This window comes from Xenopus tropicalis, chromosome 2 (assembly GCF_000004195.4).
Source record: "Xenopus tropicalis strain Nigerian chromosome 2, UCB_Xtro_10.0, whole genome shotgun sequence".
NCBI lineage: Eukaryota > Metazoa > Chordata > Amphibia > Anura > Pipidae > Xenopus > Xenopus tropicalis.
The window spans coordinates 39,429,198-39,457,134 of NC_030678.2; the positions used below are offsets into that span (position 1 = coordinate 39,429,198).

A 27,937-nucleotide genomic window follows, 5' to 3' on the forward strand; every position below is an offset into this window, starting at 1 on the left:
GCCGATTCAGCCCTGACGGCAGATTTTGTTCAGGCGCCTTCTATGGCGCCCGATCAAAATTTTCTAGCCTGGCCAATCGGCGAGTCGTCCGATATCAGCAGCTTCCTGCGATATCGGTCGACTCGCCGACATGTCATACATGCACCGAATATCGTACGAAACAAGGTTTCGTACGATAGTATCGGTGCGTGTATGGCCAGCTTTAGAGTGTGTGTTACTACTCCTCTCTATGGGAGGAAATTGTCCTCTGAGTATTCTAGTGGGAATGATGCAATATACAAACGTCCTTCATAATAAATAATAATAAATAAAATCTATATTGATCAAATAATAATAAATAAAATCTATATTGATCTTTCTTTTAATGCATATTAAAATATTTTTTAGGTGTTTTACTGACCATTTCATACAACTGTATGCTTTATAATTACTTGTGTTAGTGGTAAACAAAATTGGTGGGGTCCAGAAAAATAAATGTATGATGAGTGAGGACCCAGGATTCTGCATTGCAGCAGCGTAAATCTATCATGTGATCACTTGCACGTATTCATGGAAACATTAAAGCTCACACTGTTGAGTTTACAATAACTCATGTCCATTTTTTAGAGACTGAGTAGTACTTTGGTAATCTGTATAGTGTACGTCCATAATGGAAAGGCTGAAGAAAACCTGTATTTGTTATAACTACATTTAGAGGCAGTTTTATCAAAATTTGAGTGGGAAAAAAATGCTGACATCGGGCGAGTTTTCTCTCATATGCTAGCTTATTTAAGAAAGAACATAAACGATCAGTCAAGTTCTTATTTCGTCACAAAAAAAGTTGCACACCAGCGAGAATCACATTGTTCCATTCATTTTCAATAAAAAAAAATAAACTGTAATGGTTTCAAATAAATAAATACAATTGCACTGACTTCTATAGATCACTGGCAGCTTTTACTTGCTGATTTTTGTTTTGTGACTTCATTTTCAGAAGTTTCAGAAAATATTTGTATTCAAGTTTGCAATTTTTCTAAAACCCAGTAACAAAAAGCAAACTTAATTTCTGATAAATCTGTCCCAAAGTTACCGACTTTTTGCTCAGCGAGGCATTAACTTACTGACTCTGTGGGTACTGCATGTTTTTTTTTCTATGGAAACCCAGTTCGAAGAACAAAAATATATTTACACTACAGATACAGGTGGTAAAAATAATATATTTATATACATATTTTTTGCAGTTATATGTGTTATATACTGGATCACGTTTATTTCCAAGTGTTGCCAACTTTCCAGACACCTGATACAAACATTCGGCACCTCACAATCATACAACCATATCTTAAAAATAAACATATTTATTTATTTAATAAAAGGAGTTTAACATTTTAGGGCTGAGTACTTTGTATAAACAAGAAATCTATTTGAAAGGCCTATGCATGTTGGAGTTAAACATCTTTTCCCCTCCATTTTCCTCCTGAGTTCTTATTTGAATTGCCTCAAAGCTAAAAGAAGGTTTCCTCCTCGACAAAATTAAAATCAATAAGGCAAACACAATTTTCAAAGTTTTACAGGAGTCTGAGATAGTGCATGATTTTCCTCATTCTAGAATTCCAACATACAAAAATATCCTCAACAATGCATATAGATTTAGTTTGGCTGAATAGAGAACTGTATAATATTAAGTGAATTTTTAAAATAGAGAAAAAAATGACATTAAAGATTTATGCCCTCCCACCCCTAAACAAAAAAAAGAAAAAAAAAAAAAACAATCTCTTAAAAACAGACATCAAGCCATGAAAACAATACAAATAAAAGTCAAAGGTGGATAAAAAACCTTTACTTTTCCAGTAAAATTGCTTTCTAGGAACTAGGTTACTGCAAAGCAATAAATACAGACCAGGGATCTTGTTGTTTGACAAACATTTAAGTAAGTTAAAAGTTAGACAATCAGACCATCTTGAAGTGTTACTGAGCATGCTGCCATCAGAAAGGTGGGGCAAAAGAAATGGAAACTGAGCTCTGCTTTGCTAGGTTATCCTGAAATAAAAAATCAAATGAAAATAGGAGTTCTTGGAATCTTGCATACTTTGCTCTTCTATCAGTGAAGGCTGGGCATCAAAAAATGTAGGTTACCAGATAAAACCAACAAAATGAACGTTGCTCCTTATTGGGCCACAATGGTTTGTTCAAGCATTCCAAACTTCAGAAAAAAAAAAAGGAACAAAAAAATCTAAAAACTATACTCAAAGCAAAAGGGAAAAAAGTTTCCTATCTATACATCAGTCTGTTCATTAAAAAATGTAACTAGACAAAATTCATTGACATATAAAACAAAGTCAAAATGTAATGGCAATAGACATGGGTAAAACAGGAAGACACTGATGCTACAAATAAATTGCAAAAAATATGTACAAGACCCTGTTTTTCCTCAAAAATTGTTAACGATTGTAATGCATGTTTAACAGCAGCAGTCGAGGATGAAGTTCCAGGCACCAGACTGCATTTTCCGCTTCTATCTGTGAGGTGGGGGGGCTCTTTTGCCCCTACCATTCCTGTCACCAGATAACACTGGAAATACTTGTTTCTCTTGGCAAAAGCGGCAAAATAGCACTGTTTGTATGGGCCTCGTCTGGGTGCTGCTCCCTGTTTGATTTTGTCTGTGGCCGTTGTCCATTAATAAGTGTCATAGGTATGTTGCAGTAGGTATGCTGATTACCTATTGAGGTAAGAGGCAGGGTGCCAGTAGGAGGTACATCATATTCATAGCTTCTATAATAGTGTTTCTGTCGCATCTGTGTATGGTACGTATTATGAAAAGTGGAGCGGATGTCAGGGTGGGCAGTAGCTAACGCAGTAGATGTGGCAGCAGCCATTGAAATTGCAGAGACCGTCTGCAGCTCCCCAAAAGGACCCTGCTCACTGACATCTAGAACCTGCTCGTGTGTGATGGGTTCTATTTTTTTAAAAGGCATTTCATATTGTAAACGTTTCCAGAATTTGGAATTTAACTTGTTGCACTTTGGCCCGTGCCATTTGATCACAGTTAGTAGTTTTATGGTATGTTTGAGAGTTTCCACCTCTTGATAATTCATAATCCCACGCAATTCACTGCACTCAATTAGGATCACTTTAATTTCTCCCGTGATGAGCATATTCCGGAGCCTGGTCTCTAGTTCAAATATACTCCAACCCCGTCTCACAACGTAAGTGGGAGTCATGACAATAATAAGCCGTTTACTTTGATCCACACATCTTGCCACATCTTCAATGTATGCTAGAAAGTTAAGCAGAAAAAAAGTGTTATTATCATGAATTTATACAGTGCCATCATATTCACATATAATGAAGAATTCTCTTATAGATAATAGGTATGCTGCATGTCACCCTTCAGAAGGGGTGATTTTAAATGACTCCGGGGTCTTGCTGTACTCTGTACCTTGTACTAAATCTGGTGCGCTCAAGGCCACCATGTCCCTACCAGGTAAGTAGAGGACTCCATTCTAGTTTTTGTATTTTTTTTTTTTACTTCGAATAACCTCAAAATATAAAACAAATCCTTGCGGCACATTTATCAAAGTATGACATTTACGAAATACAAAAAAATCGTATTTGGTCATACTGTGCGTATTTTCTATGACTTTTTCGTACATTTGCGCGACTTTTTCGTACATTTGCGAAACTTTTTCGTACTTTGCAACAAAATTTGTGTGACAAAATCGTATTGTTGCACCAAGTACGAAAGTTTCTGATTCATTCAAGCTTCGGTATCGTTACTTTCCTTGGGCCAGGTTGGAGCTGCAGAGTGCCATTGATTCCTATTGAAGGCTACCAAAAACATGCACAGAAGGATCAAAGTCAGAAAGGTTTTCCCGCTGTTTACGATCATTCGGTACAAAAATTTGTGACTTTCGGATCACCAATACGATATAATCATGACTATTCCAATTTTTTCGGAAGCATTTTCATGATATTTGCGATCATCAGAAATTATCATATCTAATCCGAATTTTTCCCATTTCGGGATTCGAACTCGTACTTTGATGAATGTGCCCCCTAATGTTACCTTATTTATTAAAACTGTGAAAAAAAGGTAAAAACCTTGAATTTATAATTTACTGATTTCATTATTCTAACTGTTTGGTTGCTGGTAGTGATCAAAGAGCAGCTTTTCGGAAACATTCAGTTTTAACAAAAATTGTCTGTTTTATTGTTAAATAAGATCTATGCATAGACAGCAACATTATGGTGCACCCCAGCAGAAACATATTAACATATAACATATTCTCTCTATATACTGTATATCCTATCATCACTAATTACATTGGTTGTACATTTGTGCCTTCCTGTGCATGCTTCATTTACATTCCAATTCACTACCTCTCTGGGGCACTACACAAATAATGTTTTTCTAATAAAGAACAACTGTATAAGTAGAATTTATCATCCATTTTTACGATTTTAAATAGGCATTATTAATTGCACTGAATACATTATCTATCTATGTGTACATTAACTTCTACAACTCAGATCAACCATGTTGATTGCCGGCAATCATGTAATAATGCATTGCTTATTCTAAGCAAAACCCTCTGCCCCAAGCTGCAGTGGATGTTGTAAATTGCTGACTTATTCTAGAATCAACCAATCAGAAATCAAAAATGTTGGGTTGAGGTATATATATAACTCTTTTTGAAATCGATTTATTTAACAGTGGATTTTTTTAATAGTGATAGTTCCTCTTGGAGTAACCATATATAATCTATATATATATAATACGTTTACTTACTTCCTGTGGGGATTAAATCTCTGTCGGGTATAAACAGCTTGTACCCATAATGTTTTTCAAGCATATCAGGCAGAATTTCCAGGGCAAACCTCTCTTCTTCCCCTGTTTCTTGGTTCCAATGGTCAGGATCCACTTTTGTATATGATAAATATGCATCAAAATCTTTGTTATCTGCAAAAGGGGTTAACAGTTAACTTTAGATATGAAACAAATACATGTTTTTCTAGAAGAGTAATGCAGAAATCAGAAACAAATAGATTCCAGTCTAACAAATTGGATTGCATAAGTGCTAATCTTTTTTCAGAATCGATAGATGGTTCTTGTTTCTTTATGGTTGGAAGAAGCAAACTGAGTTATTGTTATTACTATATTGTATTTTCAATTTAATCCTACTTACCTTAGTTTTACCCCTCTTTAGGAGCAATTATCCTTTCAACAGAGGATTCTCGCTGGTAGAAGTATTGAATAGTCCCAAGGGCCTCTCCAAGGGCCTCAATTTTCCCTAGTGCTAACAATATTTAGGGCTCATTTGGATAGCAGGGGTCTTTTTTTTAACTTTTTCCAGCTCATTGCACGAGTACTGCATTTTGTCACATAGCTTACATGAACCCAACAATAAACATACCAACAGATCCTCATTCATCAAATGGTAACACATGATTTGCCGATTCACTGAGACTGTGCATGATAATGATGATAATGCTTTTTCCCCTATGCACTCAATGTCTGTGTGTATTACCATTTTCTATGGCTCATTTACATAAGCAAGGGTAAACAATTCAATATAAGGTGATGATTCCTAAACTGCAGTTCTAATCACATGTGATGAATTGCATGCAATTTGAAGTTCATGTATAAAGGCATTAATTTGATAACCCTCACTATGTCTTGTATTGGGGTTGCCTTCCAGAATGTTGATGACAGCAAACGGTTAGCAGAATGGTTAGATAAAAGATAGTTGAATTGGATGGGGTTCCACAGAGGAAAAAAAATTATTTTCTAATGCTAGTTAATTGAAACCACTAACCAGGTTGCACTGGGATGCTATGCTACCAATTGCCTGTTATTGTAAAGCACTTTGCCAAAGGAGCAGTCTTCTTATGCAGAAACCATGAGCCTGAATTAAGTCACTCATCATTTTCTTTGAAAGGTCAATAAAGCCAAGTGCACTGGAACTAATTCAGTGGAATAAGAGGTCACATGTTGATTTTTGTGTTGTTGTTGCAAAGAAAGTACAGCTAAATCAATAACCGGACTAATGAAATATTAACCTTCTTTCTACTCCCCGGAGAGGATTATGGACCAGCTATGCAGAATATCAATTACTTATCAAAGAAACCTTATTGAATATTCCACCAAGCACAGGCATAAGTTCTGTATTCACTCAGTGATGAAATCTGCACTGTTTTTGTCTTCTTCCTATTTTCTGTCCTAGCACATCATAGAGAGGATGCCGTGTAATAAACAAAGTGTCCTTTTGATTTGGAGTGAAAGAAAACATTCATATTTTGCAACGTGGAGTAATAGAATAGTCAGCTCTGCTAGAATATAGATGCAATAGGTTTTTCTATTTCAGTACAATACAGTTAGTGCAGCAATTCTATTTTGTACACTATGTCCTGAAGGGTTCATTTTCCTTTTTACTTCATGAACATTGAAAAGAACAACAAAATAAAAAGGAAACTGGCCTTATAGGTAATCAGATTTGCAGAGTTCTCAGATTTATACAATCCACTTAAGAAATGTAAGAAAAAACAATTTTATCTGTAAGCAAACCATTATTTCTACAGTCGCAAACACACACACAAATATGGGGACAATTTACAAACACTGGGGCCCAACCAAAAGCTTGGGTAAGTTGTAACCATTGGGTGGGGATGCCAGTCATTGTAATTGCTACCTCAGACCCCAGGCCAGCACTCCTTCTTCCTAAAAAATGTGCAGGCCTGGGGTTCTATCCTAGTGAGCACCACCATCTTCTTCATTCTCCCAGAGCTGATGTGCACCAAATATGAAGTTAAGTAAAAGCCAAATGTACATGCAAAAAAGCAAATATTTTGCTGTACTGGGCATGTGTACCCACCCAAGGCAGCAGCAGCAATGATCACAAGGAAAAAAACAAAATGGCGCTCACTAGTGTAGTACTTCAGAATGGCATGTGTTTCAGCTCAGCATCTGAGCGATTATATTCACCGGGGTGCCTAATATGACCCCCCCCCCCGTGATTATGCCTTGCCTTTAAAGATGGCATATTCTACTCCAATAATGACTAAAGGGGTGGCATAGAAGAAAGGGTGGCAGAAAATGCACCTGCCTTGGCAAGATCAAGAAAACATCTGAACATGATCTTTCTTTCCCTTCATCATTTTTGCACCTCTCCCTTTGCATTTTTTTCTATTAAAATTGTTTCTGCTTTCTTTCCATCATTTTTCACTCTATCCCTCTTGTTACCATGCCTCATTTATTCTCTCTTGAATGTGTTGTTTATTTACAGTATCTTCCCATAGCCTTACATTTCATGCTTTTCTCGCCCTCTTGATTTCCCTTTATTCTTACTTTACTTGGCTCCAGTTATTTCATTCTTTTGTCATATTTTTCTTTTAATTATATTGCTCCACTTCTTTTATTTCAACTAGTTTCCTCTTTTTGTTTCTATGTTGTTAATTGGGGAACATAAACAAACAGCAAAAGATCACAAAGTGCTGTTAATTGTTTAGTACCTTTAAGGACATGCAAATAAGACAGAAATAATGCTGGCATTTTAATTGAAAAAGGGATTGCATTATCTCCATTGGGGGTAACATAGCACATTAGAAAGCACTTGGTTGCTTTTATTTGTAAGTAGAATGCCTGTATTTCTCTCAAGATCACCAGGATATTTCTAATGTGAAAAAAAATCTCATTTATCATTTAATTGTTTTGCTGCTGATTATTTAAACGTAATATATTCTCCTGCTGATTGTGAAAATTAAACTTAAGTAAAGGAAGAGGTCAATTATTAAATCATTTCTGACCTTAGGATACATACATATTGAACATTAAATATTTACTACTGAGCCATACTTCTACATGATTTTAACCCCTTTATAGCAATAGCTGTAATAAGCTCCCACTTAAAGTGATACTGACACAGGTATGGAAAATGATTTTAAACAGTTCAAAGTCAAAGTGAACTAAAGTTTTTTTTCCCTGTTCCAAAGCGCAAACCCATGCATGGTTTGAAAGAGATTCCAACATGAAAAGGAAGAAATCAAGAAGAATACAGCAACGTTTTAGTCTGCATTCACCTTTTTAACTTGTAGTAGTATAGTAGTAGTTCTAAAACATTTTGCGAACCACACCAATGAAAGATGAATATAGAATTCAACTATACATCTATTATACACACAACTACTATAAAATAATGTGACCTAAATACTGTTTAATACACATACCCCCATGTGTAATGAAAGGCACAGAGTTTGCACAGGTGCAGTAACCCATAGCAACTAATAGGATGTTTACTAGTAAACACTACCTGCTGATTGCTTGCTATATATGAGTAGCAAACTTTGCACCTTTTGTTATATAACCCTCATTGTGGGTAAAATTAAACAGTTGACCAGATCTTTAAATCCAAAACAACCTGTCTCCATTAAAATATGTGGCTAGATAATCATACTTGTTAACTGGTTTTTCAACCTGTTAGAAACTTTGCAACTCTGATCATTTAACTCCATTAGCGCTCTAAGCCTCCAGTCCCCCATAACTTGATAAGCTTCAAACCCCAAAAGCACACAATTATACACAAAGCCTCTAGATTATTATTATTTATATAACGCCATCAGTTTGCGCAGCGCTTTACAGAATAAAGAGGTACTGAAGACAAAACAGTTAACATGTACAATTCACAAAAAATGGTTTACAGTTACATTTGGATAAGGATTGGAGACAATAGGCAGAGGGTCCTGCTCGCAAGAGCTTACATTCTAAAGATGCTGTTTGACCGCAAAATAAAATGATACCAACTCGGGCAGCTGCTAGATCAGGTGACGGCATTTCATTTATTAGTGAGAATGTTCTTCAACATCTAAAATAATACATCAAAGGTGTTCTGGAAATGTCTTACCTCCATCCAGTTCTTCAGCTCCAAAGTGATTTCTATAGAATAACATCAGTTCAATCTTATAGCACTTGTAGACGGTGACCAGGCAAACAAGCAGCAGCAGAATAGCACCAAGGCCTCCAGCAAGCTCAACTGTGTACATAAGCTCTACAAAAGAAGAAATGTTATAAATTCATGTTATTCTATTTCCTAGCTTTCAAAATGCAGTCCTTTTTTTTAAAAGGGGTTACTTGAAGTGCATGTTGAATACATTAAAATGCCTTTGTTGCTTTTATATTACCTTTTTAAACACAAGTAATTGAGTTTATATGTCTTCAGCATGCATTCATATTATTATTACTATGCTATTATGTTTTAAAAGGCATCAAATGCATAAAAATAGAACATACTGCATTCAAAAAAATATAATGATTTTGATATGATATAACTCAGTTGCACTAAAATTTAGATTAAAACATAGGTACAACCAGGTAGAACCAAATGTAATCAGCTTATGCACTTTCATATACACATAAACATACAACTCTAATGCACATCAAACACAAAGTGCAAGTTTTGACCCCTTTATGCAACTTGCTACTTGCCACAGATGAGACAAAAGATTCCTTCGTAAACGGCACTGTAACAGATACCTCATCATTAACTTAAATATTCTGAAGAGATGTGGCTAGGAATGCTGATATTATATCTTGAACCAGGAGAGAGCGTCAGCAGTCCTAGTAATCATTTATGCCTTCCAAGTTCTCCACTGGAGTTCGCTATCTTTTTATAGGGCCCATTTATTAACCATCATTTTTTTTTAAAACTGAAATTCGTGAATTTTTAGAGCAAAAAGTTGCAGAGAAAAAACTGTAAATCTCACAACCCCCCCATTTGCTAATTATTAAGGCTCACTTATGAACACAAACCCCCATACGTAATAAAAGGCACTAAGTTTGCCCAGTAGCAGTAACCCATAGCAACCAATAAGATGTTTGCTTTTAAACAGGTAAATTCTACCTGCTGATTGGTTGCTATGGGATACTGCTCCTGGGCAAACATGGTTCCTTTTATTAAATACTTCCAAAAGTGCTTAAATGGGCTCCAAACTGAGTGGGGTAGTTTTTTTTTTTTTTAATTTGAAAAACTTTTATTGATTTTTTATCAGATAACATAGAACAGGAGATGAAAAGTAAAGGAGAGAGGAGATTGGAGGATGAGTGGGGGGGTGTTGGGGGGGCTAGTCCATAAATGGTATTGTCCTTGTTGGCTACAGGATTTGGTTGGTTCTTCAGCTTACTTTGGTTTGTAGAACAGAGTTTGGAGCTTGTTGATTGTTAGTTTGATCTTTGCCTTTGTGTTGGGTTTTAGTTGGTTGAGAGGAGTTTCGTTTGGAGTGGGGTAATTTATCAACACTGGGCCAAAAACCCATGGCAACCAAACAAATTGTTGCATTCTTTGTTCTATCTGCAGCTGGCTAAAATATAGCCACTCACTGATTGGTTGCTATGGGTTACTGCAAATGTGCCAAGTACTGATAAATGAGCCCCTGTTGTGTCTGTTGATGCTATTTAGGAGGGTATTTAGAAATGATGCCATTCCAGTGTTGTGTATAGTGTAGATGTAGTATATTATTAAAAATATACTGGATATTCCAATATTTAGCACAGCCAGGTAAAAGGAAACAACCACGGTTCTTTTCCAGAGATGAAGCTAATTTATTTCGATTATCCAGCCCAGCAAATGATACAGAGTTCCTTTAAATATGCCCACAGGATCTGTTCTATAGGGATCAGCCTTCAGGACTTCTCCCTAACCTAACCTCTCTATCTTTGTGTGTGTTTCTACGTTACTGTCCATCTATGTGAGTATCAGAGTTTCCTTAGTTATACTCTTAGAATCTCACTGACCAAAGTAGGGATGTGTTCTGATTGGCTGACAAGATAATCAGGTATCAGAATCTTATTGTGTTAGTCAGTCGGGTAGTTCCCATAAGGAGCCCGTCTCCAGGGCCGGATTTCTGTTTTGGGCGCCCAGAGGCCGCCCCTGTCGGTCGCCCCCTCCCCACCCATGCGCATGCGCGAAAGTGCCCCCAGTGCGCATGCACGAAAGCGCGGCCCCCCCAGTGCGCATGCGCAAAAGCGCGGCCCCCCCAGTGCGCATGCGCGAAAGCGACCCCATCAGTGCGCATGCGTTCCTTAAAACGCCCATACGGAGCAGTGGGGAGAGGTCCCGACTGCTCCGTATGGGAGCCAAATTTAAATTTTTTTTTGCGGCGGGGCGGCATGCCGCCCCTAAACTTCTGCCGTCCTAGGCCAGGGCCTTTGTGGCCTCTCCACAAATCCGGGCCTGCCCGTCTCACCATAAACAACAGTACACACAATTCAACTTTGAAATGCAAAAGACCCTCCAGTTGGCTTCCTGTGATATCTTGGTGTTGATCACCCCCCTATAATAAATACCAAGGTAACCAACACAAAGGCACTTCAAAGCATTCCCAACTTAAGCAACTTAATTAACATCTGACCGACTCATTGTTTAAATCTATACAGATATCTTGTGCACTATGTACATTCATATAATTAAATGATACTAATTTCATACACTTGCAGGTATGTACTGTATGCACAGTCCCCAAACATATTACTACATCCAGCACAAATGCAAGGGGAAAACAACATGCCATAACTAGTGATCAGCACATTTTTTGGCCAGCATGGATTCGCAGTGAAATTCCGCCATTTTGCCATTGACCAATTGTTTAGTGAAACTTCAGCAAAATTTTGCTGCGAACAATTTGCGTAAAAAAAGGTGCAACCTCATGGGCGTGTAAAAAAAGGACGTATCTGCATAAAAAAAGGACGTGGTCGAGTCAAAAAATTTTTTGTGTTTAAAAACTTGCAGTTTTGCAAGTTTTTAAACGAAGCAAAATGGGACAGATTTACTCATCACCAACCATAACTGGAGAGCAAATACCAAAATAGATGCAAATTTGCATCCTGCACGGGTTACAGTGGAATTCTGGGGAAAACACTGCATTGTGAGTAAAAAAAGTTGCAGTTTGCACAATATACTGCATTTATAGATGAGCTTTATTGTTTCTTGGCACAAATACAAACTGTTTTTGATTAGAGTGTCCCTTAAATTTCATTTTCTTGACTGGCACTACTCCCATAGTTTTTCACAATGTGCCAGTTGTACCATAGAAGACAGTGACTTTATTCCCATATCAGATGATTTAATTGCTTGGAACAGAATGCTTTCTAGATAATGTTTCATTTGTTTTGCTCAGCAACTACTGCGCGGCAACCTATGGTGACACCAGTCCAATGTTCCCACTGACAGTTTTGTTATTGCCTTCATTATTGTTCACTTCACAAACTCTATTCACTCAAGGATTGAACCAAAATATTAAAAACCTTAGTGGGTGGATGCTCCTAATTCTGCCTATGCCTTTTGACTTAGTAATACTGGAATTTCTCTGAATAATGACAATCAATACCAAAAATTGCTTCTGTTAGTTATGCAAAACAACTGTTTTTTTGTTTTGATAAGAGAGATAATATAAAACATAATTTTAAAATCACTATTATCTGATATCCATGAGTAATATCAAAACCTTAAATAATGATAATGTTCTAAGCATATACGCCAATTTACGCCAATTTACTCATTGACACAAAACATATATCTGTTATCAGGAATTCTTGGGTCCTGGGGTTTTTTCGGATGGTGGTTTTTCCAATATTTGGATCTCCATAACTTAAGTCTACTGAATAGATACCACCGATTTAGATTTATGCAATTTAGTCACTCTCAAGTACAAGGTACTGTTTTATTATTATGATTACATGTGGGCTGAATGAACGGCTACTGTATGAACAGTACGCACAGTATGGTTAATTTCTATTGTTCTGGTATGAATGGTTCCCTTATTAAAGAGATACTGACACTAGAAATTAAACCTTTCTTTACATCTATTATAACATCGTCTATGCTATTATTCTATTTATCATTCTGCCTTGAAAGTATTTGCCTGATGCTTTTACATTGCCTATCTGCCTCGTCTGCAGAGGTTATACAAGCAATTGTATGACAATTTATGACAATTAATCAGTGGCAAGTTCCTTGCTGATGAAATACAGGTAAACTACACTTTTAAGCTTCTAATATTTGTTTTATGACTCCTAGTAGTAGACATTTTGTATTAGTTTGAAACAGGAAAGGGTCTATTGTTTGTTGGAATTCACATTAAATTAGGGGCTGATTTATTTAGATTTCAGATCAGAATATTGCTGCAATTCGGGCAGGGTTGGACTGGGGGGTGCAGTGCAGGACCCACTGGGGCTGCTGTCCCCTAACTCCCCCCCAACATAAATTTAATGCATCAGGGGAGGAACTGGCGGGCAGGGGGGGCGCCGGCAAGGGTCGGGTCTGGGCCGCCGGGGCCCACCGGGAATTTTCCCGGAGTCCCGGCAGCCCAGTCCGACCTTGAATTCGGGAAAGTCACATTTTTAGCAAGAGTGTATATAGGTGTATACTGGCCCTTTAAAAAAAATGTCAGTGACATTTTCTTCAGGTCTCTCTAATAATCTAAGATATCAAACTATCATTATACATGTTATTGCAATTAATATTTTTTATCAAAAAATGTATAAAAGATTGAAAGAAGGAAAAAGGTTTAACGTCGCAGTAAAACAATAGGCCTAAAGTCAGAGAGAAAAACTGAGGAGGAGTTTGTAGATCATGTAAATAATAAAAGTATAAGGAGGAAACAGGCTTAGAAAATTAAAGAAAACACTAGATAAGCTTGAAGATCAGGTAAGTAAGTTACCTATACAACTTGAAGTTCAGTTAATTACAGTATGTTACATTTATATATGTTACAGAGCTGGTCTCTGGAGCCGGTTTCTTGGATTTGTTCATAGGTGCTGCATGAAGATGAAGAGTAGAACCTGCCAAGCATTTTTATTATCTTATTTTTTTTAATTCTTTTTTTTCTTTTTATTTTCTGTTGTTTTATTTTTCTATTTTTACCAACCATCCTTATCATTGTGTCAGTAAACCTTCTATAAGTTATATTGTAGCTACATTGTTTGGAAGATACCTGCATTATACATTTTGTTCTCATATTATATAGACAGTTCAATGTCATGTACCTGTTGTGCTATATATCCGTCTGTTTTGCAGATTCTCTATTGAAGTCTATTGAGGAGCACAGCTCTACCTCAAAAATTAATATCTGGATATCTACATCAGGCTTACCCTTGCAGTCATAACAAAAGTCTATTAAAACCACCAAAATAAAGCCGCAGCTCTTGTATGAAAACAGGCCCACTTTAAAGGAAAACAATACTGCCAAACAATGTAGCTCTCTATAAAAATATATTGCATAAAACAGTTATAATAATATATTCCAGCCATAACAAAAGTCTATTAAAACCACCAAAATAAAGCCGCTAGCTCTTGTATGAAAATAGAGCCACTTTAAAGGAAACAATTCCCCCTAACAATGTAGGTCTCTATAAAAATATATTGCATAAAACAGTTAATATGTAAAGCCCTGCTTTAGCAAAATTAACTGTTTTCATAAAAATATCCTTTTTTAGTCATTTGTGCCATTGGGTACGCCTAAATAAAAAACTGCCATTTTCTGTACTAAAGGTTTTCCCCCTAGGATGATATGATTCACTGTGCACAGGGACAAACCAAAGGCACACATACATGTTAGGTCCCATTAGCCAATTAATGGACAAAGTTCTCCAGCACTTCCTCCACAGCTGCATTATTTCCTGTCATTTGATCTCTGAAGGACCACAGACCAACACAAACTGGTGGCTCAAGGGAAAAGATGTAAAAGGGCAATATTTACAGATATACATTTTCCAGCTTTAATAAGATACTTCAATATGCCATTTAATATGATATAAGCTATCTGGTGAAAAACTTTGCTCATCACTACTCAGATGCTAATGTCCGTGACACAGTTGTTAATCTAGGATTCATTTTTTCTGTTTTTCGGTCATGTCAGGCTTTAATTCTGAATGTTCTTCAAATAAACACAATATTTCAGTGCTGACACTCATTCTCTGAGCATGACTACTCGCCTTTGCTATACTGTATTAGCACAGATCTATATGATGGATGAAGGGCATTGTTAATGACTTCAATGCCCGAGGATGGGTAATCCAAACAAACCCATCCATATCTATCTGTCTGACAACAGCAATCTAGCCAGTGATGTCACTTAGAGAATCATAACAATGAGCAGTAAGCTGTCACTGTCTTTTATGGTTTCTGTTATTGTCTAATAGCCACCGATTACAGGAAACATATACTAGGGAACGCTTTTTTAGCCAGAATAGCTATTACTCATTTTACTGTGCAATAAATAACCTTTTGAAAGGAAAATATATTGAAGAAATAAGGCTTGAATTAAACCCTCTGTTGCAATAAATGAAAACTGTTCCTGTAAGTTGTAAACACCTTTTCAATTATTACAGTAAATATTTTTGCAAGTAAAGCAATGAATTTTAAAGGGATTTTGCAGAAAATATTTAACAGCAGTGCATAAGATATTGGTTTAGAATGTCTGCCCTCATTTTTATGTGTGGTTACCTTAATCCGGTGTTCCCCAACCAGTGGCTCGTGAGCAACATGTTGATCCCCAACCCCTTGGATGTTGCTCCCAGTGGCCTCAAAGCAGGTGCTCATTTTTGAATTTCTGGTAAGGAGGCAAGTTTTGGTTGCATAAAAACCCAGTGTAATGCCAAACAGAGCCTTCCATAGGCTGCCAGTCCACATAGGGGCTATTAAGTAGCCAATTATAGCTCTTATTGGCACCTCCAGGACTGTTGTTCATGCTTGTGTTGCTCCCCAACACTTTTTCCGTTTAAATGTGGCTCATGGGTTTAAAAGGTTGATCCAATGGTTGTCACAGGTTTTTAGTTCAAGCAAAGGTCCAACCTTTGGCCAGGGCCCCTATAAATACCCAAGAATATCTAGAACAGCAAATACATATTTACCCCAAATCTCACCCTCAAGAGAACTGTTTACACTGTAGAACATCAAGTATTCCCTAATTCTTTTCCTAACTGTCCTTCAGGCTCCAAACAATTTGGGAACTACAGCCTTAAATCTTCTAGACTGTTTGCTGTTTAGGACATGGAATACTTTTATATTTTGAATATCCCAGGAATGCCATGAGTGGTCAGATACAACTTTATAATTTAAAATCAACAACAAAAAAAGGTACAAAACAGTGATGATTTGCTCCTCCATAGTGTGTTAAACTTTATAACCTGTGTAGTCTCTTTTCTGCTGACCTATAACAGGTAGGGCTTGCACTCAGGTACAGTAGGTTATGGAAGGGGCTTCTGCTAGTGTGTGCTTGAGATGCTGGAGGGCTGGGGTGAAGGTCAACTAGGGCACATTACCACATTTTTCCTACTTATAAAAACTTTCCTGGAGGTCAGGAAATTGTTGTAAAGTGAACTGACACAATTATTAGATTAGAAAAGAAGATTCCTTTGTCAATTTGTCAGAAAGTGTTTTACTGCTTTGATGAAATTTTGGACTACTAATTACCACAATGGAATTACCGAGGGGAAATATAAATAATAGTTACATATTACATGATAATGTTTTTCCACGATGTAACTATAGTTAATATTTTGGCCCTGCAGCTTCAGGAGAAACCTTCACAATATCTAGGAAACTCCTTTTATGAAGAGGACGTTGAAAACTGCCACCCTACCAGTCTGGTCACTGGTCATTAGTAGCGATAAGCAAAATTTTTCAGCAGCGTGGATTTGCCGAGACAGGCGCTAAAATGTGCTGCAAATTTTAGCGCCTGTCTCGGCAAATCCACGCTGCTGAAAAATTTTGCTTATCGCCAAGTGAGAAAAAAGTCACGGTCACGTCAAATAAATGATAGTTTTAGCTAATTTTTCGGCAAAGCAAAACGGGGCCATTGTCAAAGAGGTCCAGTGTTTCTATTCCAGCTATTTTCATACATATACAAGTTTTGGAACTATCTACATACCTGGGATGAAGCATTCTACATTTCCAAGAGCCATGACTGGATACAAAATATGGTTTCTAGTTTGAAAGTATGTGAGCATTTTATAAACTAATAAAGACAATACAAATGTGAAGGCACTTGTTTACTCCAGACGGTTTATCATCATGTACAGAGGCACATCTGTTTGATAGTGACTAGAGACTTGAAATTAATTTACTAATAGATTTCTCAGTGAAAAGCAGCCGCACTTGTGCCTGCTGTTATGGAACGAGCAAAAAATGTTAATGTACAATATTTTTGATTTAAGTCTAACTGTACATGATTAAAAAAAAAAAAAAAATGGAAAATACTTTGCATTGTTTTCTGTTTCTTGGCATAGTTTACTATTTACTGCACTGTCAAGCTATATAATTAATGGCTAACACAATGGAATTTGCAGCTCTGAGAAATTAGACTCTTTTAATAGAAGGATATTTATTTAGTTAAGACTCTGGCACAGAAAAAAAAATGAATTTCATTATGCATTGAGAAGATGTTCCTTATCATATGCATATTTTGACTTAACTGTGGCTTGTATTAGCATTTCATTAAACAGTTTCAGTAACTTACAAAAGCAAACAGTGACATTTTGTATTATTTTTTTTCTTTTCTCAGAAGAGGTCATTCAGATCTCTGATGTTAAGCATAAATGTGAGTTAAAAAAAATAATAAAACACATTATTTACCAAAAAATAAAAAGTACAGGTGTGGGACATGTTATCCAGAATGCTTTGGACCAGGGGGGGCCATAATCTACTAAAAAAATATTTAATTAAACCCTATAGGATTAAGGATTAAGGATTAAGGATTAAGGATATTTTAGTTGGGATCAAGTACAGGTATGGGACCTCTTATCCAGAATGCTCGGGACCTGGGGTTTTCCGGATAAGGGATCCGTAATTTGCATCTCTGTAACTTAAGTCTGCTAAAAATCATTTCAATATTAAATAAACCCAATAGAATGGTTTTGCCTCCAATAAGGATTAATTATATCTTAGTTAGAATAACATACAAGGTACTGGTTTCTATTTACAAAGAAAAAGGAAATCATTTTTAAAAATTAGAATTAGTTGCTTATAATGGAGTCTATGGGAGATGGCCTTTCTGTAATTCGGAACTTTCTGGATAATGGATTTCCGGATAGGGAATCCCAAACTGTACAAGATACTGTTTTATAGTTACAAGAAAATTGGAAATCATGTTTACCGTAATTATTTTCTTTAAATAATGGGTATGGCTATGGATAATTTGGAGCTTTATGAATAATGGGTTCCAAGATAACAAATCCTTAACAAATACTTATATTGGACCAGATACAATTCCATGAGAAAAAAACTTATAGGTGAGATTCAATTTACGGAGAAAAACCTTTCCCCAAATGCTGTTCCAGTTTTTACAATAGTGTTTTTGTGTGATTAACAGTGAGATAAGTTCCCTCACTAAATTGCATCTGGCTCTATAGGAAAATCAAGTATTGAACTAGGAGATACACTTTTTATTCATCAAATTGAATCTGACCCATTGTGTTATACATATATTTTATGTTTTCTGTCGGTTCTATTTACCGCTTTGCCTGTAACCATAATCTAACGATAAGATGTCAGAGGCAAATGGAGTTTGGTAGAACGGTGACTGGCTGAATGAGGCTTGATTGTTTAATTAAATAGGATTCATGTATGTTCTGCGTTTAGTGATTACATATACAATTACCCTTAATTGCCACATGTTTTGCTGGAGCAGAACATACTGTATATAATCTATAAACTGTATAAATGTAAATATATTTTATATCACAACATGTAGCTCATGCTTATCTTTGCATATATGAATTGTGATATGTAAGTTGTATACTTATGTCATGGGATTTATATGTTTTGTGCCAAGAATATATGGCAGATGAGGTTGAAAAAAGGCACGTATCTATTACATTCAAGCAGCTCGCAGCTCTACCCCGTGGGGTGGCAATATATGATTGACAGCTAAGATTTTTAAATGCATTTATAACAGGTGTGGATGTTTTAATAAAAAAAAGAATTTGGGTTTCATGTTTAATTTGCACAAAACTTGTATCTGGGTAACAGGTCCACTTTAAGCACCACGGTGCTGCCGTTTGGTATACTCTACAGTTTATAGAAACAACTGTAAAGCTTTTAATGGCTAAAAAATGATTATTTTAGGCCGTCTTTGTATGTTATATGTAAACGGATTATTATCCTGTTACCACCAAGTAAAAAGATTAAAAAAAAATTACAGTTTTTAACACTCTCTTCCTGCCTGACTAGTGAGGCGCCATTTGTTTTCTCCCATCTCTATAAACAGACACACGTTTGCATAATATCAATTCATTAGAATTGCAATTTGTTTATAAATTTGACATGCATTGGATTTGTTATGGACAGGGTCTTATAAATCAGCAGAGGAATTAATGAACATCATGCCGATTGAAGCAGCTTGATTTGCAGGCAGAGCCATAGCAGTCTCTATAAACCAGCACAGATTGATATTCTGATCTTTAAGGGAATAACCCAGTTTAGTGCTTTAATGAACCTAATAGACTTATCAGACCAAACACAGCAGAGAATGATTTCCTATCTACTGGAGATGAATATAAAGAACAGCTGACAAACAGAGGGTGAGCACATAGAGAGCCATATATGTAATGTAATAGATAGATGGGGGGGGGGGGGGGCCCAAGATGCTCCGCTACTATGATTAGGCTATGATCCAGACTTAGGAAAAGAGTTTACCTTCCATTAACTTCCGGTAGGCACTTATGGTAATAGACTGTGTCTCCTCAGGTGGGCCCTCGCTTGATATGGAGGAATAGTTACTACACCAATGTGTGCACACAACACGCACTCTCTTAATAATGTTGAATGGTTCTTAAAAAGAGTGGAACGGTTTATTGAACAATTTCATATAATCTTAATGTCAATCTAGCAAGCTTGGAGGTGTGTGCTCAATTAAGGTTAAAGAATAGATAACAAGTGGCAGCAGGTCTTCACACAAATAATACCTTCATATTATAATATCTACATATATCTTGTAAATCTCTGTCTTGAATAATGAGGTAGTATAGACTGCCTTCTGGTGACCAATCTCCATCACTAGGCAAAGCCCACAGTAGTATTCCTGAGCCTAACCGCTTGGCAGCATGGGTACTGCAGGGAACTAACCTATATTAATCTCCTTGTTAGAACAAGACTCACTAGCTTCTCCTGAACCTATCTTTCACTTCTAGAGTGAACTATGAGTGAACCATTGTGCTTAATGCAACTGCCCCAGAGTGATGGAATGACACTGAAGTTCTGCATTATGGGTAAAAAACATGGTGAATTGCATCGGACAATTGCACTATACTTTGTATGTAAATTACCAATTTGTCTATATTCTATAAGATTGTAATTTTAGACATGGTTTTCCTTTTACAAATTATGCACTTTCTCATCAAGCTCTACCACATGCCACCGTTCATTCCCTGCAAGCTTATTGGCTTTTATTTTGAAATAGTTCACATTTGGATTTATTTTGTTAGTTCAGCTCATGTCAGTCCTATTCATGCAAGGATTTAACATTGCAGGGCTCATTTGTGACTACTACTGTGCAGTTGTGGCTACTGTAGCCCTGAAGCAACTGAAGTTGGAAAACTTTCAGTGGAATTACGTTTGAGTTATGGTGATGTGAGCACTATTGCTTTTAATACTGACACATCGCCCTTAGCTGTGTCAGGCCCAAAGCCACAACAAGGCTGGAATTCTGGGGAAAAATGCTGCATTATGGGAAAACACATGGCAATTGCCCTCAAATGTGCACCTTGCTCAGTGCACTTGCAGAGGTAAATGAGACCTCATGTCTGTGCTATCAAAAATTAAATATACAGTATACAATCCCTAGGAAGACAAACCTTAGAAATGTTCCCTAATTATCAAATGTTTAATAACTAGTGATGAGCAAATCTTTCAAAAGATCCGCGAAACGGCGAAAATGTCATGCGGCAAAAAAAAATTGCCGCCCACGACTATTCTTTTGCCTCCCAAGGCTATTCTTTTGTCGCGCGGCTATTCGTTTGTCGCCCGCGGCTACTATTTTGTCGCACGGCTATTATTTTGTCGCCCGTGGCTATTATTTTGTCGCATGGCTATTCTTTCGTTGCCTGCGGCTATTCTTTTCTGACGCCGGCAACATTTTTTGGACGTGCGGCGAACTTTTCCGAGGCAAATTTTTTCATCCATTTTGCGAAACAATCCGCCAATGGCGAAACACGGAAATTCGCTACGAATCCATGCCTGGCTAAACATTTCGCCCATCACTATTAATAACACATGAACCATAAATTACCCTGTAAACTCTGGTTATAAACAGTACTAAGAAAAGTCATTAGGTACAGTTAGTGCTCCATTATGTCATTTGTGTTACATGTTTCACATAGGATATTATAAGGCACCTTGGGCATATGACATGAAGTAATTTGACTTTTGGCCTTATGTCTTTATATGGGCACTCTGTGGCATCTGATATCTTTCTAAGATACAGCAGGGGCTTCATAGTCCGTGTATATTTATGATCTTTGCATACAGTGTATAATACAGTGTATACGAGCTTAAATCAGTGACAGTGGTAATTAACATATCTACATAATCGACGTGGTAATCTAAGTGGTAAAAAAGGAAACATATTTCCGAGTTTATGTTTTACACACCGGTGGGGCATCTTACTAGCTTATATTTATTCTGCATTCTGTGCCACACGCTGTAAAGGTTTTGATGCTTAAGAGATTCACTTTATACTCAAAGTAAAGCTCGAAATGATCCTTTTCACAGAATAATCATAAAATGAAGGCACTCAGCAAATTCAAAGAGAAAATGCTGTTAGCTGACATATATTTACAAAAATAGCCTTGTCAAGAGCGACTTTTAAGTTCAGAGCAGTCACTTAGCTACAGTGGATTTACAATAGTTCTCCCGTCACACAATTACAGTTTCCAAGTTAAAAAAAAAAAAATCTTTAATTCCAACTACAGATTTATATTTTTTCCTAACACATTGCTACAATTTAAGCAAGATTTGCCCAAACGGTTCTGGCCGGTGCTAGCATTGTTTTCCTTATCAGTACACTTGTCTCCAGCATAGCGGTAAAAAGCACACCTAGCACAAGTGATTACAATAAAGTGCATTCATCCTGTAAAGCGACTGACCGCGTGCTCAGTAGTTCAGTAATAAATGTATTCTTTTGCACTGCACAACTTTAATTATGTAGTGCTCTTCCAGGCCCTATCTCTGATCTGCACCTGGCTTCAAACTGTTAGGAACTTTACTTTCAAGGTGATGCGCAATATATTTCCCATTAAATGCCGGTACATAAGGATTCACTGAGCATGCCCCTTGCAATAGAATTACTGCACTTTGGAGCTTGGTAATTGTTCAGGAAGCACCAATATTTTGCACTGAAATGATAGCTCTTAAAGTCATAATAAGCAACACGTTAAACGTTTACATTTCTTTTGGTTTATATATTTTTTATAAATACCTAAAAAATCAATGTAATAAAGTCCTTGCTCTTTCAGATAATAGGAATACTGTGGGAAAAATGCATCAGTTAATAGTTGCAGAATTCTGCATTGTAATCTGTTTTTCAAAAACGCAAACCGTTTTTTTTTTACATTTAATTTTGAAATTTCACATTTCACCATATTATCCATTTCCCAGGGTGCCACAACCTGTGCTCTGATAAACTTTAGTCACACTTTACTGCTGAGCTGCAAGTTGGAGTGATATCACCCCTTCCCAGCAGTCGATCAGTGGAGCAATGGGAAGGGAGCAAGATAGCAGCTCCCAGTAGGTATCAGAATAGCACTCAATAGTAAGAAATCCAAGTCCGGCTTGGGACTCCTCCAGTTACATGTGAGTAGGAGAAAAAATAGGTTATCTGAAAGCAGTTCTAATGTGTAGCGCTGGCTCCTTCTGAAAGCTCAGACTCAGGCACAATGCACTGAGATGTCACCTATATACCAATATTACAACTAAAAAAATTAATTTGTTGGTTCAAGAATACAATTTGAAATGGTAGAGTGAAATATTTGCTATGTAAACAGTGTAATTTAGAAATAAAAAAGTATACCGTAAAAACCATGACAGTATGCATTTAGATTTTACTAATGTACTTTTAATTTATTCTACTGCTTGTATCAATGTTATACTAAATGTGGCTATTTTGCAATTTTCAACTAATTTGGAATAGTGGCTCATTAGCTCCCTCTTATTGCTATAAACAAATACTGCTTTCTCTTGAAATTACATTTACAAAAACTAATGGAAGACTGAAATGTGAAAATATACCCTCATTTTAACACAAGCTCATTCCTTGGGTTTATGCAGAAAAGGTGCATAAAAAAATCTGAACCTCTGTTTTTTTCTTAGTGTCAAGCAACCCCTCGCTTACTTTGTGCCATTGTGAAGAGGTGGATTGTAGGACTTCTCTGCTTACCAAATAATCAGTCATCATCTGTCAAGTCCTAAAATCCATCACTACACAATGAAACAAGTTGAGGGAGGGGCTACATTACACTGTGAGGCTAAGGGGCATATTAATTATGCTGTGTAAAAAATGAAAATTCACCACACATTGCCAGGTTTGGCTGTGTAAAAAACAGTGTAAACTTTTTTAACATACTTTTTCTTCTTAAATAACGACGCAAATTCGTTTTACATAGCATAATAAATATACCCCTAAGTGTGTGTGCATTTATATGTGCATGTGTATTAATGTGTATCCATGGTAGAGGATAATAAATTCAATCAGATGAACTGATGCAAACAATTATTTGGTGTGAATTCCTGTTGTAGGCTAATAAATTATGTTGATTTATCATGTATTACATGTTGATTTAGAAATTACCTCCATTCCAGAGTACAGAGAACCGTCAGACAAATAGCGGTTAATATATCCCAGGAATTTCATAATGGACTATGGAGCTATAATAGATTACAGTTCAGGGTTCATCTATTGTAAATATACACTTACTTTCCTGCTCCCTGTTCTATGCACTATTATGTTCTCCAGTTTTGAGATTCTATAGTAATCTCCCCCTCTCTCTCTTTCTCTCATGAGTTCTCATTCTGGGTAAATGAAGCCTAACTTGAAGGAGACTGGGCAGATTTATTAGCCACATTCTGACCACTATAAATTCGGTAAATGTGACCTAATGTGTAATTAAATTGTTATGATAATAATTGTGATAGTATTAGTTACTATATGGCCACAGTTTGTTTCTTTTAACAGAGCTAAAACCACACTTTAATTCTAACCAAAACAGTAATACAGGTATGAAATCCATTATCTGGAAACCTGTTATCCAGAAATCTCCCAATTACAGGAAGGCCATCTCTCATAGACTCCATTTTAATCAAATAATTGCAATTTAAAAAAAAAAAATCTCTGTAATAATAGCTCAATAGTAGCTTGTACAGGCAGGGGACCATTTATCTGGAATGCTTGGTACCTGGGGTTTTCCGGATAAGGGGTCTTTCTGCAATATGAATCTCCATACTTTAAATCTGCTAAAAAGTTGTTTAAACATTAATTTAACCCAGTAGGATTGTTTTGTCTCCAATAAGGATTAATTATATGTTAGTTGGGATCAAGTACGAGATACTGTTTTATTATTACAATGGAAATGGGAAATCAAAAATACTTGATCAAAATGGAGTCTATGGGTGATGGCCTTTGGAGCTAATTTGGAGCTTTTTGGATATCAGGTTTCTGGATAACAGATCCTATAACTGTAATTGATTCCAGCTAACATAGTATTAATACTTATTGGAGGAAAAACAATTCACAATATCTTGTGTGCGCTGGTCTCAAAATTTATGTGTGCGTACACAAGAGCACAGCTTAGAGGGAACATTGTTCTGACCATTCTGCATAACAGGTCCCATGGAACATGACATGGGATATTCACCATTATAGTCACTTTTAGTGTTATAAAAGAACCTTTTAGACATTTGCTCTGTAAATTGCATTCTCGGTGAGACTCATTGTGATTGAAGACTCTCAGTTCTGCTATGGCACAGTTTGAGCATTGGTAATAAAATGCCAGCTGCTTGCTGGGGATTGCAAGCCATTTAGCCAAGCCAAAGCGAGCCATTAATTTCAGCGGGACCATACGTAGAAGTAGAAAAATTGGAAATGAAGTGTTAACAATTCCCTTGCTATTGATTAGCGAACTTTAGGATTTGCTCATATACTATATTGTCAATGTTGTCTTCTTTACGCTCATCTCAGCTAATGGCATGAAGGGCAAAGATTAATGAGCAAGTTGGCATTGTTAAAGCACAAAGGGAATCTTCTATACCCGACTCATACAACATCTTATTTTACTCAAGAATCCTTGGCACATTATCTTGGTTGTTTATATTTTGTAGATCTTGGCAATGATTCTGTCAGTGTAATCATTGCCAATTTCGTACTTTAAATTTGGCAGGGACACGGGCATACTTTAAATTGATAAACTGCAGCCACTTACTAGTGGCAAAATTTCCATATGAATATTGCACCTGTTTTGTGCTGGAACACATTGTGTAAATGAATTAGGATATTTATATTACTTTCACCTTAGTTCAGAAACAAGATTTAGGCAAAAAGTACTTTTGTATGGTTAGGCTGGGTTTTTTTTCCTGCAGATATTAAATCAAAGCAGCATTATATGTTATGACCTTTACCAGTAGTCCCCAACCAGTGGCTCAGGAGCAACATGTTGCTCACCGAGTCCTTTGATGTTGCTCTCAGTGGCCTCAAAGCAGGTGCTCATTTTTGTAATTCTTGTACAGCTTCTGTAGGCTGAAAGTCCACATTGAGCTACCAAACAGCCAATCATAGTCCTTTTTTCTTGCCCTTTCATTGCTCCACAACTGTTTCTTATATTTAAATGTAACTCATGGGTAAAAAAGGTTGGGGAGCCCTGATCTATATATTTTGAATCTTACACAGACGCATGAACAGATAGAGATATAGAAACAGACACAAACAGCATTTAAACAGGGCACTACTCTAAGTACTCCTCCCCTCACCTGTGCCCAATCCTATCCTCTTAATACAGCCATAGACTTTAAAACAAAGGACCTGATTGCATTGTATAATTTACACATTCTGGGTTACTTTCTATTCTTTGCCAAGCCGCACAACTGGCAACATTTGTCATTGCAAGATCAAGGGCACCTGGAAATTTATAACACTATAAAGCTCAAGTGATGGTTTACTAAACTGCATTTCAAGCTGTGTATTGGTCAAACCGGAGCCCTGGGACATCCTCCAGCACTCCCGCATGTATATGTATATACATACGTGGTGCAATTTCATAACTTGTAGAAAGTGTTTTTATACAAATATAAAAAATAAAGAAACTGCTGCCTAAGTAGTTCTGCACCATCCTTGTTTACTTACTAGCCTGTTGGAAGAAAGCCTCTAGTCCTTCTGCCTTACTGGCTGAAAATTATGGGAAAAAAAACCCTTATCCAGAAAGCCCAGGTCCAAAGCATTCTAGATAACAGGTTCCATACTACCTGTATGTGTATATATATAATTTATTATTGCATGCAAGTAGAGGTGCTAAAACTGTCCAAGCATTGCTGCTGAACAGGCTTCAATCATTGTAAGTGGTTCAACCAAAATGGAATTTGGCATAGATGACATCTGTTATAATTCCAAAATATTTGATGTGCACAGAAACATTTGTGACCTAAGATTATTACGACTCAAGTGTCTTAATAGACTCAGCATTGAGAAAATAACTTGCAAGACTGCCAATTTCCTTGTCATCTTGTTGAAACTAGCCATCTTGTGTCCTTACGTATAGCCCTTATTAGTAAATCTATTCAGAATCAGGTATAAAAAGCAGAAAGCATTATAAACAGTACCTTAGTAATGTTTACTAGACAAATTAAAAGAAGATTTTTTTTATCAAGATTTCGTGACAGCTACAAGTTTTCCTTTAGTATAAACTAATAGATGTCACTAAGAATAACTTTATTAATACAGAATACCTTATAATTAAAAAGAAACACTGTTCCTTATATTTTTCTTTCTGCTTCCCTTAATTAAAATAATTTGTGTCTTCAGACCTGAATAATTGTTGGTTTATTAAGCTAATTGTCTACAGAACTGAAGAAAAAAAAAAAAAAGAAATGTGCAGCCTATGTATATTTGAACAAAGAAACTAAAAGTGGAACATGTTACCATGGTGATATGTAGAAGGGAAAAAACATCCATCTATAGAGTCTCTTCCAGCAATTCGATATGATTAAATTACATGGTATTTTCAGCTGTCATTGTTAATTTTTCAGGCCAAGGAAATAGTTGTCACATTGAAAAGAACATACAATGCTCATTAAAATTGTAAATTTCGAAAGATTCAAGGTACGGTAAGGTCACTTTTCTTATCAACAGTGGCTGTTTCATTCTAGCAAATCTAACAATAATACCATGTCCTTGTAACTATTGACATAATATAGTAGGAGCCATACTTGGATGTGACTTAGGGCTCTTACACAAGGGCCTTTCTGCCCACGTTCTTCTGTGGTGGATTAAGTTGCTTTCTACAAAGTAGGCTACAAAGTAATTTGAAAAAAGTGACTGTGTTTTTTTCCTGCATTACCCAACGGTGCAACTCATGAAAGATCCACCACAGGGGAAGGCTGTGTCCTTGGGATGGAGTCCTTACCCCTGGCCTCAATGCCACGGTCACAGTAATAATGCTTTCTGCTGTCTTACTCTTTTTGTTGTAGTCCATTTTACAATCTAGTAACATAGAAACATACTGTAGGTTGAAAAAAAAGACACCTGTCCATCAAATTCAACCTTTTATGAAGATTTATCTGCTTTTGTATTGTATTAATTTATTTATATATTGCCAGATGTGAACTCAGGGCTTTACAAGGTGTAAGCACAAACACGGGTACAGTTATAAATTTCACAGAAAATGAATACTTAAGTGCTAGGATTGTCAACAAATGGAAGGTTTGCAGTCCCT

At 36.5% G+C, this 27,937-nt stretch overlaps 1 protein-coding gene across 1 annotated transcript in view; it reads right to left on the reverse strand.

The window, feature by feature from the left end:
* Positions 1–1,319: 1,319 nt before the first annotated feature.
* il1rapl1 (interleukin 1 receptor accessory protein like 1) overlaps positions 1,320–27,937 on the reverse strand; it is a 728,031-nt gene continuing 701,413 nt past the window's right edge. The window contains exons 9-11 of the mRNA XM_031896701.1: positions 8,877–9,020; positions 4,769–4,939; positions 1,320–3,256 (exon numbers count right to left, since the gene is read on the reverse strand). Coding sequence (XP_031752561.1) covers positions 2,538–3,256; positions 4,769–4,939; positions 8,877–9,020 — 1,034 coding nt within the window. The 3' untranslated portion in view covers positions 1,320–2,537. The remainder of the gene's footprint in view (positions 3,257–4,768; positions 4,940–8,876; positions 9,021–27,937) is intronic.